Source organism: Panthera pardus, unplaced genomic scaffold (assembly GCF_024362965.1).
Source record: "Panthera pardus isolate Hobbes unplaced genomic scaffold, ASM2436296v1 HiC_scaffold_17, whole genome shotgun sequence".
In the NCBI taxonomy this organism is placed as follows: Eukaryota; Metazoa; Chordata; class Mammalia; order Carnivora; family Felidae; genus Panthera; species Panthera pardus.
In genome coordinates this window covers 55,649,793-55,672,077 of record NW_026526732.1, presented here as the reverse complement: position 1 = coordinate 55,672,077, position 22,285 = coordinate 55,649,793, and the positions used below count along the sequence as shown (strand labels likewise).

General features: G+C 41.3%; 1 protein-coding gene across 1 annotated transcript in view; it reads left to right on the top strand.

The window, feature by feature from the left end:
* Positions 1 to 959: 959 nt before the first annotated feature.
* CRYBG1 (crystallin beta-gamma domain containing 1) overlaps positions 960 to 22,285 on the top strand; it is a 190,580-nt gene continuing 169,254 nt past the window's right edge. Inside the window, exon 1 of the mRNA XM_019442999.2 lies at positions 960 to 1,188. Coding sequence (XP_019298544.2) covers positions 971 to 1,188 — 218 coding nt within the window. The 5' untranslated portion in view covers positions 960 to 970. The remainder of the gene's footprint in view (positions 1,189 to 22,285) is intronic.

Here is a 22,285-nt window from a genome sequence, read left to right as displayed (position 1 = left end):
GGTATTGAAGTATAAGAGGGACTGACTGGAACTGTATTTAATTTTTAAGCAGCAATGCTTGGTTCTTGAGCTCTTTATACTCTAATAATGCCCCCTAATAATTGCTCATGCGCTTCCTTTGCTTAAATATCAGTTCTTTGCTATTTAATCACAATTGTGAGGTTAAGAAAAGAAAAGCCATTAACAGTAAAGCAGATAATGACAACCTCATGGGACTGGCATTTAATTCACCGTGAGGGAGCCCTTTGGGAACTGGGGAATATACCCAATTCCCTTCTGTTTTTTATCCTTTTGCGATTTATGAGATGCAAATACAAATTAATTACTTAGACTCTTGAAGGGAGAGGAGAGGAGTTGGCACGCGTGTTTACAAAAAAAGAACGGAAGCCAGCCAACATGTGACATTGCCCAAGCCACCCAAAGGTCAGAGTGGAACAGTCCTAATTGCCGGGTGGCCCGGCCACGGGATGCGCCTCTCCCATCCTTCTTCAGGCGGGGCTCCTGGGTAAGCCACTCATCCCGCCAGCCTGACACAGGCCGCAAGTGGCCAACAATTCCGCAGGCGACGGATGGCCCATGTACCAGGGGCGCCGTCGAAATCCGACCCAGCTCTGGCTCCCAGCCCAGAGCCGGCGATGCCGTGTCAGGAGAGGTAGTTCCCAGGAGTCCAGCAGGTGTCGCTGCTCCACGGCTGCCGGGCGTCCCCAGGGTGGGAACCGGGGGCGTGTCGACTCCACCTGTGGCTCCTACCGCGCGCGCCGCACCTGGGTTCGCGCCGGGTGCCGCCCTCGCCGCGTGGGGGCGCTGTGCCGCGGCCGAGCAGTCGCCTGAGCCCGAAGGGCTCGGGTTGCCGGGCTGCTCGCGCGCTGCTCGGTCCTCGTCCTCTAACCCTCTGCCGTCCCCCGCACCGGCGACGAGGGGGCGGGGTCCGACGGCGCGCTGAGAAAGGCGGGAGAGCTGGCGCCCAGGTATGTTCTTCCACAAGGGCCGGGCGGCGGAGGAGGCGGACAAGAAGATGCCACTGTCGCCGCCACCTCAGGGCGACCACGCGGAGTCCGGTCCGTCCAGGACCCCCAAGAAGCACACCCCTTTCCATATCTGGCGCTCCAAGAAGAAGCAGCAGCCTCCGCCGTCGGACTGTGGGGTGTTCGTTCCACACCCGCCCCCGGCGCCTCTCTGCGAAGCCAGGTAAGCTCCTCTCCCGCGCCCTAGAGTCGCACGACCTTTCCCCCAAGCTACTCCGGGCTATGATGACCCATGACACGAGTCGTCTCCACCGGCAGCCGCGCTCTTCCCCACCCGGAGCGGGGGAAAGGCCCAGAGTCCGTTTCACCCGGCAGGGGTGTAACGGGGTCCAGAGGGGCACAGACGCGGCCTCTGCGGGGTCCTCGTGGCCTCCGGTTCCTCGAGGCTTCCGGCTCAGACCAAGCACCAGCGAGAGGAACTTGTGCCCACCCATGTACCTTTTGTTTTGACTGGCAAAGACTTTATGCAAGAAAAGACTTTATTAACCTGCTAAGAAGGGGTGCGGTAGTGAAGGATTATTGCCACCTGAGTGAATAGGAACCTTGATAATGGTGCCTTTATTAATAGTGAAGATCTCCACTCTTACAGACGTCCATTGGCCTCATAGGATCCGAAAGGAGGAGGAAGTGGCAGTGATATTATCCCCATTTTTATGAGTGGAGAACCTGAAACCAAAAGGTGAATGGCTTGTCCCCATTGGAATCAGTGTCAGAACTAGGCAGCACTAGGCAGCACCTAGTTATTTAAAATATAACTGCCACTATGCTCTTTAAATATTTATCAACACTTTGTATGATTACTGTTACACTATTTGAATTGATACATTCGTTGAACAATAATCTGTTTGAAGTACCAATATGTTTCTGTGGTTTGGGGGTATAAAATAGTTTTAATGAAGGACAGTTGGCAATATCCAGTAAATCCTGCTGTGCGTATTTTTTAAGTACACCCTTAGGAACTATGAGGGCCAGAATAAAATAGTGCAAAATTCGCATTTTAGATATATTTTCCTTTCATTTCTAAAAGAGTCTTAACTTTGCAATGTATTTTTATTGGCTTAGTAAAACTGTGTTGGGCGCCTTAACTAAGTGCTGGGATATAAAAAGCAATGAGAGTGATCTCTGTAATCAAAGGATTCTTAGTCTCTTGTGGAGACGACAAGTAAACAGTGGGATGAATCCTATGATAGATGTTAGCACAGAAGAGGGGACCCAGGAAGGCTTCCTGGAGGAGGAAGGCTGAATAGTTTAATCAGACAGAAAAGGGGAGGAGCCACGACTTCCAGGCTGAGGATGCACTATAAGCATCACCAACACTGGGAAGACCATGGCACTTGCTGAGAAGTCCAAGTGGTTCAGGATGTTCTGAGTATGTGTGAGGGAGGGGATGGGAGAGGAGTGCTGAGAGAGAAGGCATTTTATTTTTGCTCATATTTTTGTCATCCATGGTGACAATTCGTTGTCATAGGACATATTTTTCTTTATTCAAAGACTTCCTGTGCTCACTTACGAATTGAAATTTCTTTAGAAAAAATGTTACTTAATAACGATGTACCCATCATTGAAGTGTTTTTCCAATTACCTCCATAGATACTTCAAACATTTCCTTGATGGTTTTTTCCCTCTGACATGCTCCCATCATTTCCTGTCTATCAAAATGGAATCATACACAGCCATAGACAATATTTTCAAATGCAAATCCATTTTAGACTAAAACTTAAAATAGGAGCTTTTGCTTCTCTTCTCAAGTAGCTTGTATTTTCATTCAGTCTTGAAGCACTTTATTCTTTCCCTCAGAGCTGTGATGAACTTTGTACTAACAAATGTTCCCCAAACTAAACATACTGGTCTGTCTTTGGGATGTTTTCCTAGTTAGATCATCTCCATAAATATTGTATTTACTTCTGAGAGAGTGTACCTGTTTCTAGTCTAAGGCACACTTAGGTTTCTGGTCAGTCTTGGCCAGCGTGGCTCTCTTGAGGGGTCTGGACCACATCCATTTACTTCTGTCCAGGACTTGAGGTGGTAGAACTCAGCGAATCGTGCAGCGCTCACTGTGGCCTTTGTCTCTATATGGGGATGGGACAGTCAGGTGGCCGCGTGTTTTTGCTGGACATGTATGATTACTATTATGGGCTTTTAGAGCAAACAAGAATGAATTTGTATCCTGGCTGTGTGACTTTGTGCAAGTTGCTTCACCTTTCTGAGTCTCAGTTTCTTCATTCAGAAAATGGAAAAATAGTAATAGTGATTATGGAGAGCTGTTGTATCAGATGAGTTTATGTTTTATTTATTTATTTATTTTTTTTAAATTTTTTTTAACGTTTATTTATTTTTGAGACAGAGAGAGACAGAGCATGAACGGGGGAGGGGCAGAGAGAGAGGGAGACACAGAACCGGAAGCAGGCTCCAGGCTCTGAGCCATCAGCCCAGAGCCCGACGCGGGGCTCGAACCCGCGGACCGCGAGATCGTGACCTGAGCTGAAGTCGGACGCTTAACCGACTGAGCCACCCAGGCGCCCCCAGATGAGTTTATGTTTTAAATGTGAAACTCTTATCACACTTCTGGATACAAAGTAGAAACTCAGTAAATGTAAAATCATCATCGTCATCATCATCATCATTATAAATGCCAAGATCTTAGTGGAAGAAATAGAAAAAAATAAGATTCGGTGGGGGAAAAAAATGCTTCCCTTCCTGGAAGAGCTTACCACTCCAAAGAAGGTTTAAAGTCTATTGTGGTCAGATTTCTGTATTCTGCCAATATTTTCAGCTTTTAGTGTAGATGTTCTAAAAACCAATGATGGTCATTTTCTTTCATGTCAAATAATTTGAACATTGCTGCCTCTTTTCCTAAAATTCACCCTTTTTTTTCAGCTCGTTTTTGGTAAAACATGTTAATATGTTCTTTTTTTTTTAACGTTTATTTATTTTTGAGACAGAGAGAGACAGAGCATGAACGGGGGAGGGTCAGAGAGAGGAAGACACAGAATCTGAAACAGGCTTCAGGCTCCGAGCTGTCAGCACAGAGCCCAATGCCGGGCTCGAACTCACGGACCGTGAGATCATGACCTGAGCCGAAGTCGGCCGCTTAACGGACTGAGCCACCCAGGCGCCCCTGTTAATATGTTCTTTTTCATAGAAATAGAGCTGTTGCTCTCCTGCTCCTGGGCAGCCCATCCCCTGTCTAGTCCATTATTGTCTTGCCTTAAAAGGTCCAGTGGACAGGATATGGATAGGGTATGGCGACCTGTGGCAGGACTTACCTTAGCAGCCATTAGTGGCACGTGTTTATCAAGCTTGGAATTATACTCCATTTTTTAAACAGTTTGTTCAGCGTGTGGATTCTCTACCTGAGTTTAAATCCCTGTTCATCTACTTAGTGTAACAGCCATGTCATCCTGGGCAAGTTGTGCCTTGGTTTTGTCATCCATAAAAGGGGCATAATGAGAGTTGTTATAAAAATGAACAAGTTGATACATGTCAAGTGCTCAGAACAGTGAGTGGCACATCTTCAGCACTCAGTAAATGGAAGGTTGTTTCTCTTTTTTCTAACTACTATCTTGCCTATACTTCCTTGTCTGTAGTAATTTTATGTGTTTATTTTCTGCTATATGATGGAAATGGTGCTTCCTTCTATAATTTCCTTTATTTAGCTCTTAGCTAAAGGTCAATGCAGTGAAGTGAAAATGATTACCCTTAAACTAAATTGAACCCCAAACCTAGAAGCAAGCATTAATGCTGTCTGCCAAAGAGCCAAACTCAAGTGGTGGGGAGCCTCGTAATCCTCTGAAAATCTGCAGACCTCATTTCCTTTGGAGGAAAAATGCAGCCAGTGCCTGAGGGCAGAGCATCCTCACTGGGTGGGCACAGACCTACCTCCAAGTCAGGGTTTGCGGGCTCAAGTTTCTGGATAGTACACAGTCCCATTTTTCTGTACTTCAACGGACCTTTCCCTTCTCTGGAGAGAAAACAACTTATTTCCTGATATATCACTAGAATGTTGTGAGGATAAAGTAATGTTTGATTCCTTCAGAAAAGCAACAATTATTTAAAACATTATTTGAAAGCACTCTGGAACTGTAGAGTGTTAGTCTTCATGACTTAAAGTGGATTCCAGTTTTCAGTCTTTTATGGCTGGGTTGGTGTTTAGGACTCTAAACAGGTTTAATTATTTTCTAACATAAAGGACATGGCTAGTTTTGTTCGGTTTTATCCAATGTTATATCTAAACCGGTTAATACTGGGTTACTTTTCTTATTTAGCTTATGCCAAAGGCAAGAATTTGAAATTATAGGTTTTATTTCACCACTGATGAGCCGGGGATTTAAATTTGAGCTCCGTCATTTACTAGCTGTGAGCTTCTTGGGAAGTTACTTCCCTGGTCTAACTTCAGTGTCATGATCTGCAACCTGCCTCTGAGCATTGTTTTTGAGACTTAATATATTTTCAGCAACTGGAATGGCGCCTGGAAGAGAACAGATGCCCAATAAATAGTAGCTCTGAGGGGCGCCTGGGTGGCTCAGTCGATTGAGTATCCCACTGTTGATTTCGGCTCAGGTCATGATGCCAGGATTGTGGGATCGAGCCCTGTGTAGGGCTCCACACTCAGCATGGAGCCTGCTTGAGATTTTCTCTCCCTCTGCTCCTTTCCCCTGCCCCACTCTCTCTAAAAAATAAAAGTAATTTTTTTTTAAATATATATCTTAAAAATAGTAGCTCTGCAGTGGAAAAGGCAGAGACTGTGGTGTTGGACAGACTCTGTTTCAAGTCTGCCTCTGCCATTTGGATCCAAGTTTCCTGAAGCCTCAGCTTCCTCACCTGTGAAATGGAGATGCCAGCACTTCCCTTATGGGGCTTTCAGAGGATTAGATATCATACATGTAAAACAGGGCACAGGGCCTAGCCCAAGGCAGGTGCTGGACAAATGAAAGGTGGTAGAAGCTAGAGCGACAGGGGCCGTGACGGCTGTGATTCTTGTCTTCAGAGCAATGGAGGCAGCATTAACAGATCTGTTTTCACACTGTAAGTAGAGTCAAGCAACTTAAGAGGCCCAGGAGTTGTAACTAGGTCTGTCAAGCCCTGAAGTGCCTTTGGATATCTGGATGTGCCTGTTAGTCTATAAAAGAGTGGCCCTTTATGCATTCGGTGACTTAAAAGTCTTAATACCTCTGAGTGAGGAAGGAAAAGGTAAACTTTATACTTGAAGTTAGAGGAGTTTCTCCTGAAGTGATTTTGGCATCAGAGTTCAGTATAGACTAACTCTTTCCCCCTTCTCTTTGTTGTTGTAGTACTTTATCCATTTCTATACTTTCAGTCATGATCTTCTTAGTCCATATGTAAGTGATGTACATGCTCTTGGAGACCTTTAGAACTGCTGGGCTTGGGTTCACTTCCTTTTTCTTTTTTAGCTTTTAGTTATAAATCTTATTTGGAAGGACAAGACAGTAAATCACTGCTTTACTATTCGTCCATGATTAAAGCAATGCAGCAAACATACTAGATATTGAAATTCGTTTTCTAACTCCAAATATTCATTCAAAATGCCCATCTTACTATGAATATGAAAAACACATGTCTGTCTTAAAGTTGAGTTCACCTAAGGGGTCAGTGTGTTTCAGGGATGTCCATGAAGAAAAAATTGATCTATTTATTTAAAACAATGATTTCTGGTAAGACAATTTGAATCTTGAATTGCATGTATTTCTGTTTACCTTGAAATTTTTATCAAATAATGCTTAATCTCCATTTCATGTTGTACTTACTGTACAAAAGATTTACAGATTCTGTTCATGAAATCATTTTTCTAGGATTAATGACAGATTATTCTATGGCACAAATTCCCTTCTGCATCTTCTTTTTTTTTTTTTTAATCAAATGATAAGTTTTAAAATTTTTATTTATTTAGAGAAAGAGTGCAAGAGTGTGTGTGCACATGCTGGGAAGGGGCAGAGAGAGAGGTAGAGAGAGAATCCCCAGCAGGCTCCATGCTGTCAGCACAGAGCCTGACATGGGCTCAATCCCATGAACCGTGAGACCATGGCCTGAGCCTCGATCAAGAGTCTACCGCTTAACCAACTGAGCCACCCAGGTGCCCCTTTTTGTATCTTCTTATTGAAATGTTTACCAATCAAATTCTAGAGAAGTTTCTTATGACCAACAAACACTTACAGAGCACTTATTCTATATCAGGTACTGCGAAACAGAACAATGAAATCAGAAGTGGTCATAGTTCCTAAGAAACTTGCACACTAGTGGAGAATGGAGCATACAGATGAAAATGAATAAAGTAGCATATGGTGATGCATGAAGGGCAGAAATGGAAGATTTAGGGGCAAGTGGGTGGCTCAGTTGGTTGAGTGTCCAACTCGATTTCAGCTCAGGTCATGATCTCATAGTTTTGAGATTGAGCCCCATGTTGGGCTCTTTGCTGACAGCACAGAGCCTGCTTAGGATTCTCTCCCCCTCTCTCTCTGCCCCTTCCCAGCTTTCTCTCTCTGTCAAAAATAAGTTTTAAAATAAGATTTAATCAAATGTCCTGAGGTCAGAAGAAGGACCAGAAATTTGAAGAAGCAGAAATTTTTTTCTCTGATGAAGATGTTTTACTCATATTGAATAATTAATGACAATTTTTTCCCTCTGATATGAAGATCATCAGAGGCTCCAAATCTTCTTGAGGTTATAATCATCTTAAACTATACCCAGTGCTCATGGAAACTTTTATCTTCATAGTAGCATTTAAGACAAAGAGAATCATGTATTCCGGATTATGCTTAAATAATTTTCTCCAGTTCCTTAAAATATCTAGAGCCTGAGACTGTATTATTCAGCTCTTCTGTCATATTTTGACATCTAGGAAGAAAGATTGGGCTTGAAATGTGACATACTCATTTGAAACCTTGGCTGAAATTATAAGTAAACATGATGTTGACATTCTAAAATTATAGACTGGGGGCGCCTGGGTGGCACAGTCGGTTAAGCGTCCGACTTCAGCCAGGTCACGATCTCGCGGTCCGTGAGTTCGAGCCCCGCGTCAGGCTCTGGGCTGATGGCTCGGAGCCTGGAGCCTGTTTCCGATTCTGTGTCTCCCTCTCTCTCTGCCCCTCCCCCGTTCATGCTCTGTCTCTCTCTGTCCCAAAAATAAATAAAAAACGTTGAAAAAAAATTTTTTTAAATTATAGACTGAAAATAAGTGGTTCTTAACATTCTTTAGATAGACTTACAGATCCAAAGAGCTAACCTGGTGTCTACTCAATCTTTGTCAAGAGATTCTGGAGTCTCTTTCAAGGAGAGTCCAGCATTGCCTATTTTCTCAAAGCAGGTGTTCTTCCTTAAAACACACACACACACACACACACACACACACACACACACACACACTATCTTTATTTTCATACTAAATTGCCTGGCACATCCAACAGCTGTCTTTCCACATATTCACTTCAGAAAAATGAATTCTCAGCTTTTTCCGAAGATGGAATTGAAATGTGAATTCAATATCTTATCCCAAAGTAAGTTTTCAAGATAAAGTGTATATGAATGTCTGACACGTGTGGGGGGTGGTAAGAAAAGCCATTTGTAGCTCCCTTAGAATACAGCTGCATTGGGCTGACTCAAATGCCTCATCATAATACCTCCAAGGATTCAGATTTATGAAAGTCTTATTCTAGAGAATGAGTACTTGCTTAGTGCTGTCTTTATGGCACTGCACATCTCCTGGATGGGCCTGTTCAGTGGAAATGAAGCAATACCAGAGATGCTTCATAACAAGGGAACATTTTGACAAAGTGCCAGGAGACCCCAAGGATGTACAAGTGACTCAGAGAATCCAAAGTCCATTGTGGTGTCCCCAGCTCCTCTCACCAACAAGTTATAGACAAGACGAGTACAGGCTGAACCTGTAGCTAACTCAGAAAAATGAAACACAGAATTAACAAGTGCCTTTTGTTTTTTGCCTTCCCATAGATGGCAACTAAACAAGTAGAAGTAAGTTGCTGTTAAGCTTGGCAAAATATTCTGTGGTGAAGAAAGTGGGTGTTGGCTGTATTTAGTATTGTTGTGTGCCATTTCAAACCAGCAACCCTAACTGAATCTCATTTATTAGAAATTAGGGTTATGGCATTCTGAAGTTAGTATCAACAGCTTGTACAAGAGATTTGGCCAATAGTTATATAAAGACACCATACATAATACACCTTCTCATCTTTTTCAAATTAGTGAATGAGTGGCATAAGCTCCTGATAGTTCTTTGGATTCTCTAGTTGGATGTTCTTTAATCTTGTGACTGGAGTCAAGAGACAAAATAACATATGCCAAATAAAATAAGAAATGAGAGGGAGCATTTGGTTTATAATAACAACTTCAGACCATGTCTGTGAAAACATTGTCTTCCATCAAGATTTGGCTAAAAGATGCAGTTTATTTAACATACATGGTATATATTAGACCCTGTTCTAAGCGCTTTACAAATATGAACTCACTGCAATTAATTAATAACACCCCTGGGAGGTAGGTACTATTACTGTCCCCATTTTGAGGAAAAATGAGGCACACAAGGGTATGGTAATTTAGTCAGCATCACAGAGCTCATAAGATCTGGGGCTGGGATTCTTCACCTGGTGGTCTTGAGTCCTGAGGTTAATCACTGCAAATTGAAATCACTGTGGTTGATGCTGCCTCCTTTATATTCCCACAATGAGTATATTTAGGCCTTTGGTTTCACAAGAAGAAATCATAATATATATTGGAAATCAAGTTAATTTTGGTACTAGATAATTTTTATGTTAAGTAGTAGAGAGAGAAATATGTAAATTCATAGAAATATAAGTACATTAAAATCTTGGAAGAAAAAACAATTTTTAAGCTTATTTATTTATTTTGAGAGAGACAAAGATAGCACGAGCAGGGCAGGGGCAGAGAGAGAGAGGGAGAGAGAGAATCACAAGCAGACTCTGCACTGTCAGCACTGAGCCTGATGCAGGGCTTGAACTCATGAACTGTGAGATCATGACCTGAGCCAAAACCAAGAGTTGGATGCTTAACTGACTGAGCCACCCAGGTGCCCCAGAAAAAAAACAATTTTAAAGCAGAAATTTTAAAGTGTATGTAATACAAAAGTAATGTGTCTAGATCCTGCGTTTGGGGCTTCTGCCCAGCCTTTGTCAGGAAACAACATAACCAAGATGTAGGCCTAGTTTGTATACCCTCCTTCATCTCCCAAAGTCTTGGCACAAGCAGTACAAGGCAAGGCAGGCGACCCTCAAAATTTACAGTTGCTGCCCAGGCCAAGGGGGTATATCAGAATTCCTCAAGCTGAGCTGCAAGGAGCACTTCTAACTTTCAGGTCTCCAGAAGTCCTGCTGCTTGAATCCTTTGGTTTTACTTCCTGATTTATCACTGAGGGGTCCCTGACAACAAATTCAAGTTTTACCTTATCTTGGCTCTACACTTGAAGGGTTATAAACCATTAGGGGTATTTTATCCCACCTGAAGCTCATAATGGCTCTGTGCAGTAGGCCCATGCCCACATTTTAAACATGAGGAGACTGAAGTTCAAAACATGCAATGCTGGTGAAGGGGGTGGGCCTGAAACAGATTTTCTGATTTCTGGGCAGCTGTTGTTTTTGGTTCTCTTGGATTGTAGACTGTGCCTCCCTGTTCCTGGCCTGTAACCACCTTTGATAGGAGCCCAGCTGATTCATCTAACTTCGTGATGACTATTCCCCTGGAAATCTTCCCCTTGTTTCATAAGCCAACAACCATGAGATGGATTGCAAGATTGAGTTACGAGTTATTCAGCTGGTGTATATACACTATAGTGTGGTTATTGACATATCAATTACTTTCAGAGTTTCTGCTAGAATTAGTATTTCACCGACTACCAAAACACCCCACTAAAAAGAACTGAATTCCTGTTCTCACAAAAATATTTTTAACTTGCACAGCCATATTTTATAACAACAAAATGTCAATTTGAAATTATAGGGTCTATTCGTATTATACCCAAGCAAGGACTCCCTTAATGGGGCTTGAAGTAATGCTGGTACTATGACATGTAATATACTTTATTCATCATTTGTCATTTAAATGTTTTGATAATACCGGTAGATTTATAAATATCTTATGAAAGCATAGTTTGATTGTATTTGCATCTGCTATTTGAAAAAGACATAACAGTTGAAACAAACTGTTGACATTTGTGTTGAAATACAGTGCCTCCTTTATCTTGAATGCCATGTGCAAACCTAAGAACTGGTCCTTTTCAAGCCTGTGCAGTGGAGGCTCCCCAGGCATTGCCAGCCTTTCTTGGCTCTACAGCCTTGCAAATGTTGGCTTTCTTCCCCACTGTTTAGCTCCCAGGAACTAAGAGGTTGTTGTTGTCTGCACAACAAGAAAATGTAGTTGTTCCTAGGTGGGATTGCAGAACTAGTCTCTCCTAGTACTAACTACCCAAAACAATTTTGTCTGAAAGAGATTCACTCATTGGTCCTGAGTCCTTCACTGGAGCATACTTTAGATTGAAACAACAGCATTTGTATTCCTGTATGTGTCAGTAAACATGTTTAAACAAGCTAGCCTAAAACTAGATTTTGGATTTTTTTCAAGATAAAAATAAAGTATGACTGAATTTCTGGCACTTGCTCAAGTTTTGACTTTTACCAATTTGATTTTGTGATTGTCCTAATATCATCCTATAAGAAGTTTTAAGAACTTTGACCCAGAAATCTTAGTAGCCAGTACATTGCTGGCAGTGAATTGTACCCTTACTTGTTATTTCACTTCTATTAAAAGCTTTTTTTATACCCATAAGGGGACAACCAGCCCTAGATCTAGGTGATAACTGCTGAAGATGCATTGAGGCTTTGGGTCCTTCATCATCAAGCAGTTTCTTCCTACAGAGAAGCCCCTCAGGAATTTATGCATCAACTTCCTTGCTCACAAGGTTGCTTTCCTCAGTGTGTAATTATACCCTGTTTACATATCCATAAATGTACACAGCCAGCAGATGTTAAACAAGGAGGAACACCAATTTTTATCTTAATGTCACTCAATAATTGATCAACAGACAACAAAAGTAACAGCCAGTTGGGTTTGGGCGTGTTTCATTTTTTTGTGTGGGGGTGAAAAGGGGGTATGTTTTCTGAGGAAAATGGGTGTGGCATGGGGATATGGGCGAGGGGAATTCTTTTTAGTCACCTAATTTCTAACCTCTCCTGTGGGTTAAGTAAACACGAGAAAACCTTTTTCAAGAATAACTAAGACAAAGGAACTAATGAATTGAGTACCTATTATGTGACAGTTGCTTTCATATTCAGTGTATCTCATTTAACCTTCATAAAAGCTCTGCTAAGTAAGTCATTTTACCCCCCATATTTACAGTCGAGAAAATAGAATCTGACAGTGTCAGTAAGTGATAGAGAAGTATTTGAATCCAGGTCTTTCTAACTCCAAAGCTCATAATATTTTCACCAAACCATGAGAAAACTAAAGCTTTGAATGAGTAGTTGATAGAATGTGTGTATCTGTGTGTGGTAGGTAGTCAGTTGCAGAATGGAAGTATCCAACACAAATGTAATTATCCACTTGCTTTCAGAGCTATCATCCTTTCAAAAACCAAAATAGAATCATGCTCCTTAAAATGTCTCATTGTGAGAAGGGGAATATCTAAGAATGAAGAGTTCATATGTGTTGGGAAGTCAGTGGGGCACTCTTGTTTTCCTGGGAACCCTTGACTTGAGATAATTCTGCCAAAAATCAGTGACTCAGTCCTTGAAGTGTTAACTAAACTTGTTGCTCCTGATTTCCAAACTACTCTAAAAGCTGGAGTCTTACTGCCTGTTGCTGGCATGATTCACAGAGTATGTAAAAGAATCTAAGGTGAAAATGTTGAGGCTTCACTCTTCATAAAAGTTAATCACAGCTCTAAAAGAGGAAAGAAATTGCTGGTGACCCAAACTCCAAATTTATAGGAGATACTGTTGGCTTGAAAGACACAGCTCCAGAGAGTTTGATGTAAAAAGATTATGAAAATCCTTTAAATTATCTTTATAGGAAATAGTAAGTTTGTCTTTAGTGCCCATTTCTCTGAAAATAGAATTTTATTTTAACTTTTATATATTTGAGGAATTAAAAAAAATTATATTTAAGGGGTGCCTGGATGGCTCACTTGGTTAAGCGTCCGACTCTTGGTTTTGGCTCAGGTCAAGATCTCGCCATTTGTGGGATTGAGCCCCGAGTTGGGGACTGATAGCACAGAATCTGCTTGAGATTCTCTCTCCCTCCTCTTTGCCCCTCCCCTCCAAATAAACTTAAAAAATTATATTTAAGAAAGCTCATTAATTTCTATGAGTTTTATTAAATGCACAGAACTAATTCACAGTAGGTCATAGAAGAGAGTACATTTCTTTTTCCATTATGCTAGACTAAAAACATGCTCTGGCATAAATTACTTATAGTCATTAGTACTGCTCAATTTCTAGAGTACAATTGAAAATTTGCCACTTTATCTTAAACCACAGTTCTGCTTGTTGTAGACTTTCTCTAATATTAAAAACAATTATTCAGTGAGCATGTAATTGAAGCCTCAGGTTTGCTTCTTCCATTTGTGCTTCAGCCAACTGAGCAGATGTTACCTCTCTCAAAAGCAGTCTTGATGAATGGTTGTTAGTGACTGTGTCACACTCAGGAAGGTAAGTAAATGTGAGTGTCACCACATTTACAATAAACTGCACCGGTGTAACTCATTTATTTAAAAAAACACTCATGGACACCTGCTGTGTGGGAGGCTGGTGGTGCGTGGGCTGGCAAACCAGTTCAGGCTCTATCTCTGGGAAATGAGTTTCACTTTCCTGTCTTTTGGTGAAGCTGAAATATTCATCATTAAAATAATAGAAAAGTTTCCACACTTGCTGTTATTAATAAGGAAGAAAATATTCAAACAGGTACAAGAAAGAGGCTGAGAGATACAGTGGGTTAAACCTCCAAGGAGATGGAGAATTTATAATCCCTGAGAGCTCTCCACCCCATCACTGATCATGGAATTCCAAAGAACACCTGCTAACATTTGTGGTATGTGTGTATACTCACGATCCAGTTAAGGTATATAAAATCTCCAAATTGATGGTTATATTTATATTTGTATGCACACATGCATTCCAACACTGAAGTATTTTACTTATATAGGTGGTCCTCAGTTTACAACGAATGGTTCAGTTTATGATTTTTCTGACTTATGATTTCTCAGTTTTACGATGGTGTGAAAGTGATCTGCATTTAGTAGAAACTGTATATCAGATTTTGAATTTGGATCTTTTCTGGACTAGCAGTACAGGGTGTGATACTCTCTGGTGACCCCAGGCAGCTACAGCCTCCGGTCAGCCATGTGATCACAAGGGTAAACAGCCCATGTGCCTACAACCACTCTGCACCCATAGTCATTCTGGTTTTCACTCTCAGTACAGTATTCTATAAATTACATGACACATTCAATACTTTATTATGAAACAGGCTTTATGTTATTAGATGATTTTGCCTGTCAGTTAACGTAAGTGTTCTGAGCATGTTTAAGGTAGGCTAGGCTAAGCTATGATGTTTGGTAGATTAGGTTTATTAAATGCATTTCTGAGACACCTGAATGGCTCAGTCTGTTGAGTGTCAGACTCTTGATTTCAGCTCAGGTCATGATCCCAGGGTCATGAGAGAGAGCCCCGTGTTGGACTCCCTGCTGAGCATGAAGGGTGCTTAAGATTCTCTCTTTCTCCCTCTTCCCCTCTCCCCCACTACATGCTCTCTCTCTCTCTCTAACAATGACAACAAAAATGCAATTCTGACATATTTTCAACTTAAGATAGGCTTATTGAGATGTGACCCCATCATAAGGTGAGGAAGATCCGAATATGTATTCTGTGCTAGATTACCCACTTGTTAAATTAAGCATGTTTTTATAACATTAGCAAAGCAGGGATGAGAGAGAGAGGGAAAAAAAATCAGAATATGCCTGGAGATTAATGCTATTTCAAGGTATTTAAATTTTGTTTTAAGATTTAGAATTTATTTATTTTATTTAAGTTTATTTACTTATTTTGAGAGAGACAGAAAGAGCATGAGCTGGGGAGGTGGGGGGGGATCCCAAGCAGGCTCTGCAGAGTCGGCACAGAGCCAGATGTGGGACTTGAACCCATGAAGTTGTGAGGCCATGACCTGAGCTGAAATCAAGAGTTGGACGCTTAACCAACTGAGCCACTCAAGTGCCCCAGGTTGATGCCACTTTTATAGAGGTGGTCAGACCAGTGAACATTCTGAGGGATTGTTCTTTTATAATTGAGATTCTCATTTTATTGATAGATGTAGTTTACCGTTGTCTTAGCTATTTCGGCAGTTTACCATATAGTTGTAATAATCCATAATCTCACTATCTGTGAATAACACTATTAACATTCTGTTCTTTTTCTGTGTGTATTTTCATATAAGTTAGCACTAAAGATGACATCACAAAGGCAGCAATTTAGATGCCTTTTGTATCTGCTTTCTTTTTCTTTTTTAGATTTTTTTAATGTTTATTTATGTTTGAGAGAGAGACAGAGAGAGAGACAGAGAGAGACTGTGCAAGAGGAACAGAGAGAGAGAGGGAGACATAGAATCTGAAGCAGGCTCCAGGCTCTGAGCTGTCAGCACAGAGCCCGATGTGGGGCTCGAACACACGAAGCATAGGAAAATGACCTGGGCCAAAGTCAGCCGCCCAACTGACTCAGTCACCCAGGTACCCCCTGCTTTATTTTTCATTTAGTATTATATCATTAGCATTTTCTCACCTCATTAAAATATGTAAAATATTTTTTTTACTCATGCCCTGCTTGATGGACATTTGGGTTCTTCCTAATTTTTCACCATCATAAATAATACTTCAGTGAACAGCACTGTGGGCAACCTCAGTCTCTGGATATTTTCTATCTGCCCTTCCAGGTCCACTCTTCACCCTTCTCTGTGCTCCCGAGAACAGTATTTAGAGACTGCATGGGCGAAGCTCGCTTGCCCTCTGATTTCTAGTTTGGTTTAGGCAATGGGAGGCTCTAGAGGAGAGGACAGGAGCAGGAGTTTATGTGGAGCATGGTGGAGGTTTCAGTCTGACACTCAAGGCTACAGCCTCTGATGGGTGGACCTCTTCTACAGCTGCGATCTCACTAGTTTGCAGCACCTTCTCCCCGCCTAGCCTCCTCATTCAGGGGTGGTAGGCTTCCTGCTGTGGAGGGCCCTGGCTGCTCCACTATTCCTACTGATATCCCCTCACCTGCCCACATCTCGTAAACTGTCAGTTCTTTAAACATTTCTCAATCATCTCTGTTGTACGTGCCATCTGTTCCCTGCTGGGATTCTGGCTGACAGACATCATCTAAATCTAAGTGGTATGCTCTTTTTATTTCATTTTGTGCTTGAGTCTTTGTACTGCAGAAGGGTAAAAGACCACTCAGAGTTGGGCAGGGGCATTAAGTTATGTCAGGCCTGAGCTGGTCTTAGCAAAGAATGGGCATAGGTTGAATTAAAGTACTCTCATGGAGGTATCAACAAGTTGCCGTTGGAACAGAAAGAAGGGAGCAATAAACTCTTCCCCGCACCTTGCTGGACTCCTGTGCTTCATAGATAAGGATACCTCAGCTGCCACATGTTCCCAGTTTTGTTTCATTTAGATATTCTTGGTTCGATTGTTTCATTTCTTTTCATTGTGGCTAACCCCTAATGTTTTTCCTTCTGTTCTTGGCAGTTTGCATATTCATATATACATATATTCCTTCTTATATATTCCTTCTTTATCTATACGTTTGCTTACAACCTCTTCCTCATAGAATGCACACTCGGGATTTTGTGAGCTGAATGGATACTACCATGTTTTTGGCACTCCTCCATATGTGAATGATAACTTTCTCTTAATCTTTAAATGAAGAGTAAAAAGCATGTAGCAGTTAACTTCATTTGCGTTTGCTTCAATTCTAGATATCAAAGTCTATAATTTTCCAGAATAAATGACAAAGCGGTCAAAGCAATCAGGGGTTGGTTGTTAATATTTCACAGATTACTTAAATCGAATGATACTGTTTTTTACACTTACTGGGTCATCACTGACAGGATCCCTGACTGATAGAATATTGAGGCTTATCCAAGGACTCACTGGGCTGCTCAAAAGGCCCAGTCCTTGTTTTGTGTCATTTTAAAATAAATTTTATCTATTTTAGGAAATGTTCTTGTTGATCTGATAGGTTATATTTCAAGCTCTTAAAAATGTGAATTACTATGAGTATATTCTACTGCAAGTATAAGATGAGGATAATTCACTTAAAATTCAATATATAACATTCTCACCATTTGCCAATGACCATTGAGAGCAGAAAAGAAAAAAAAATGAAAACAAAAATCCACTGGTAAATAGAAATGAGAGGGCCTGGGTTTTAATCCTGGATTTGTCAGTTACAAATTAGGTGACTTGGGGCAAATTATCTAAGCTCTTTGTGCCTCATGGTACTTATGAACAAGATGGGGATGCTGCCAACCTGCCTGCCCCTCCCTCTAACCAAACTGTTGAGAGGCTCCTTTGAAACAATCTGAGTGACCAGTGAGAACTGTGAAGCCATGAGGTCGAGGGAGCTCCATCACCCCTTGACTCATCTCTGGCTCTCACCACTACTTTTCTGGAAGCCTTGTACATTCTTTTCTTTCTTCCTGTGGTCTTTTCAGAAGTGAGTGGATACCTGGCAATATTTGCTTTTCCCAGTCTTTTCTCCACCTTCATCTCCTCTCTGTGCATTCCTCCTTATCTCTGGAATTCTGGTTGACAGCTGGTCTGGGGCCCTCCCATCATGTCCCTGCACAAAGCAATGGGTTGAAAGAGGGGGGCTCTGTGGACCCTGTTGCTGCTGCTCTGCATGGCCCCCTCTTTCTCTGCTTTCTTCCCCACTTGCCTGAGTCTTCTACTACCTTTTATGTCTCTGGGAATTGTTTAGCTGGATGGACATGCCCATATTTCCTCCCCAGCCACTGCCACCAGGTTGCCTTTCTCTTACAGATGCAATTTATTGCACAGAGGAAGCTCATATGGGCTTCCCAGAGAATTCAGGGAGGTAGTCGGGTTTGATTGTCTCTGTTTTGCAGATTAAGTAATTGAGACATGAAGTTGTTTAATGAGAGTCAGGACTATATTCCAGGACTCTTGAATTTTAGCCAATCCTCTTTCCTTTATAACACCCACAAATATACCACCAGAATAGACAGAAATTGAAAAAAAAATCTTTTGTAGCTTTACTGATTTATTGCAATGTCCTTTATTCTTCTTCCCTTTTTTAAATTTAACACTCTATTATATGTTAATGGAGTAAAATGACATTGAAGTAGAAGAGGAAATTGAAAATATTTATTTGATTAGTAGAGTAAGATACTGATCTTTACATTCTAAAGATCACACTACTGGGGCACCTGGGTGGCTTAGTCAATTAAGCGTCCAACTCTTGATTTCAGCTCAGGTCATGAGCTCGTGGTTTCTGGGATAAAGTCCTGAGTCAGGTTCTGCACTGACCACACAGAGTCTGCTTGGACTTCTCTCTCTCTCTCTCTCTCTCTCTCTCTCTCTCTCTCTCTCTGCCTCTCCCCCATTTGCACAACATTACTATGACTATTAAAATTTTAATACATTTCTAAGAAAATTCTGTATCTAGAAAATAATGGATTTTTGTTAGTGACAAATGGCCGACTATTGAATTCTCAACTTTGACTCTTACCTATTTTATGTTCTTTTGAAAGACAGTTGTCTCTAGGGCATTTCAATATTTGGAGTTTGATAACCACAGACACTGTCCTGACTTGTGCGACTTTGGTGGAGCAAAACCCCAGCAATTGTTACCCCACGAGACACTTTTTCCATCAGAGCTATTCATGTTCAGGTCCTAACATGCACGCACCTTCCCTTTTATTTCTTTTAATTTTTTTAACATTTTATTTATTTTTGAGACAGAGAGAGACAGAGCATGAACGGGGGAGGGGCAGAGAGAGAGGGAGTCACAGCATCTGAAGCAGGCTCCAGGCTCTAAGCCATCAGCCCAGAGCCCGAGGCGGGGCTCGAACTCACGGACCGCGAGATCGTGACCTGAGCCGAAGTCGGACGCCCAACCGACTGAGCCACCCAGGCGCCCCCCCTTTTATTTCTTAAGTGGAAATTTGAGTAACGTTGAACACAATGTATTTAAGAAATTTAAATATTGAACAATTCAAAAATATCCCTAGGGTAATTTCCTTTTGGCCCTTGTGATTTGAAAAGGTCTCTGATTAAATTATCAAGAGATTCTGGTGCCCCAAAGCCAAGGCTTGGGCTTGGGGCAGGAACCCACAGTAGCTACAATCCAAGTTCCCTGAGGCATCAAAGCTTGGTGATGGGTCAGAGGGCTTGTTGGTGGTTTATTAGCACAGAGAGGGGAGTGTGAGTAGGTGATATAGCTATTCCTATCATAGCCCCATAACCTTTGGGACTTTTGTAGATGACTTCAGAAAAAAAAAAGATTGATAATAACAATTTGGGGAGAGAAGTAAACCAGAAATCTGAAGAACTGGATCTCTACTTACTAGCAATGTTAACCCAGTAAAATCACTTGACTTCCTTGGGGCTTAGATTCTTCAATTATAGTAGGAGGGGCGAGATTTGTTCTTGTCAAAGTCCACCGAATCACAAATTTGAGTTTATAACTTTTCCAGCAAAGTTGGTCAGGGTGTAAGTACAATAAATAGTGATGTCTAATGCATTTGGAAACTGAACTAGTTCTAATGTGAAGTAGTTGTTTCCACCCTTTTTACTGGGAATGTCTGTTGGTGAAACGTTAAAGCCATCAAAGTCATGAAGTAGGTTGGCAAAGTTAGGGTTTTTAAACTTCCCTCCCAGTAGAAACCTTGCACCACTTGGACAATTGCAAAAGAGAAAAGGAGAAAACTATAAAAGTTAGTTCACACATATAATGTGAAGACATAGACATATAAATGCTGTTTTGAGGACTTTTTTAAGATATATACATCTATGTCTTTATGTTCAATCATCGTTTTACTAATTCAGCATAGGATCATAAAATTTAAATTAAGATATGTGCACATACTATTTTGCAGCTTAGAAGGTCTTACTAATGAGGAAAATTTAGGGGAAAGCAAAGATTTAGAGAAAGATGTCTGGCTTCTAGAGTCATGATATATCTTTGATTTAATAAAAGAGCATATTGGTTTCTTTACCGGCTTGAAGCATAGTCTCTTCAGCCCTGAGCTTGTGGCCAAAATATCTAAATTCTGCTCCTGGTTCAGCCACTTTCTGATTGTGTTACCTTAGGTAAATCACTTCACCTCTTTGGAAGTGAATCATTTCCCTAAAATATGAAAAATGAACCAGTGAAAGGATGAAGTGATATTTATCAATGTCTTTCCAGATTTTATATTCTATTTGTCTAGAGATTCTAACTGGCTCCTGGGGAGGTTGAAGGGCATTAGCAAAGACAAATGTTATGTCCAACAGTTACATACCATCCAATCCTAAATTTTAAAAACCACATTCAGTGTGGGGCACCTGGCTAGCTCAGTTGGTAGAGTATGTAACTCTCGATCTTGAAGTTTTGAGTTCAAGCCCTATGTTGCTCACAGAGATTACTTTAAAAGAAATACATGCCCAGTGAAAGATTGTTTTAATGAGGATGATGACAGCCTACAAGATGGTGTCTTAGATGGGTTCTCCCAGAAGCAGAATCTATGACAAGGATTTAAGTACAGACGGAATTTAGGAAATACTCATAGGAAGTGAGGAAGTGAGAAGAAAAGATAAGCCAGCCTATAAAGGGGGAATTATCATGCCAGTTTCCACTGTGGTTAAATGGAGGTGAGTCCCATGGGAAATTCTGAATGTCATTGTAGAAGTTAGAGCTATGCCATCCGTTGGAGAGAGGAATAGGGGTATTGTATTAGAACTTTTAGTACTGCCAGTCATGGGTTGAGGGCTGCTCCTATAGGCACTGTTTCCCTGGTATTTCCTGCCTCCCACAGTATGGGCCCCTGCTGGCCAGGAAGCCCGCATGTGGTTGGAAGTTCAGCAGTCCCAGGCTACAATGTCCTGAGTGGATATGGACAGTTACAGTGCTCGTATAATCTGGTTACAGCGGTATAGCCAGAGCAGTACATCCAAACTACTGCACTGTGGGGACCAACTAAAGGTAGTTATGCATTCACACTTAGAAGGAAATACCACTAAGGGACACGGAAGCAGTACCCCAGGAAGCAATGAGCAGTCCTCAGCTGCAGCAACTTCCTGTCTATCTCTAAACACAATGGCATGTAGCAGCCAGGGAGGGGCAGGCTCCCGTGCCTATTAGCCTTAGCTCTGGGAGGCAAGCTATGGACGTTGCAAAAAGTCATGTTGACAGTACATGTGCAGTCAGTGGAGTCAAAATTGCAGGCTTAATTGCTGGCCACGTCTAGAGAGTAGCATCCATGAGGACTTCGTGTTTGTGATGCAAAGGGTGACACTCTATGAGGAACATGATTATATTTTGTAGAAACTCTTCTTTTTATAAAGAAAATTCTCTGATGTGTTGTAAAAGCATGTTAGTAGATACAGAATTTTCTATCAATTCCTCTGTAGGATCAGACTAGCTGTCAGTAACATCCTTGACAGATTTTGAAATGTCTGAGATTTGAAATAGAAAGTGGAAAATATGTGTTAGAAATATAACTTTGTTTAATATTTTTAAATAATTTAGACTTTATTATTAATATTTATGCCACAATTAAAAGCTAAGTGTTTAGAAATGGTTTCTGTACTACTGATATGCAGAAGCTAGCAGAAAACCTTTGATAATCTGTGCACTTGTGATTATTATTTTTTTAAAGATATTATTAACAATAATATAGGGGTGCCTGGGTGGCTCGGGCAGTTAAGCATCCAACTTCGGCTCAGGTCATGATCTCGTGGTTGGCGAGTTTGAGCCTTGCATCAGGCTCTGTGCTGACAGCTCAGAGCCTGGAGCCTGCTTCAGATTCTGTGTCTCCCTCTCTCTCTACCTCTCCCCCACTCATGCTCTGTCTCTCTCTCAAAAATAAACATTAAAAAAATAATAATATGACCTGGTGAATCATTGTCCTTGAATTAGCCATATTGCAAAAGAAAATTATAGTTAAGGCACAATGATTATATTGCTATTAAGTAACCCAGTTACTCTACAAAATTATTGATATCCAGGAAAGCTAATCAGAAATCC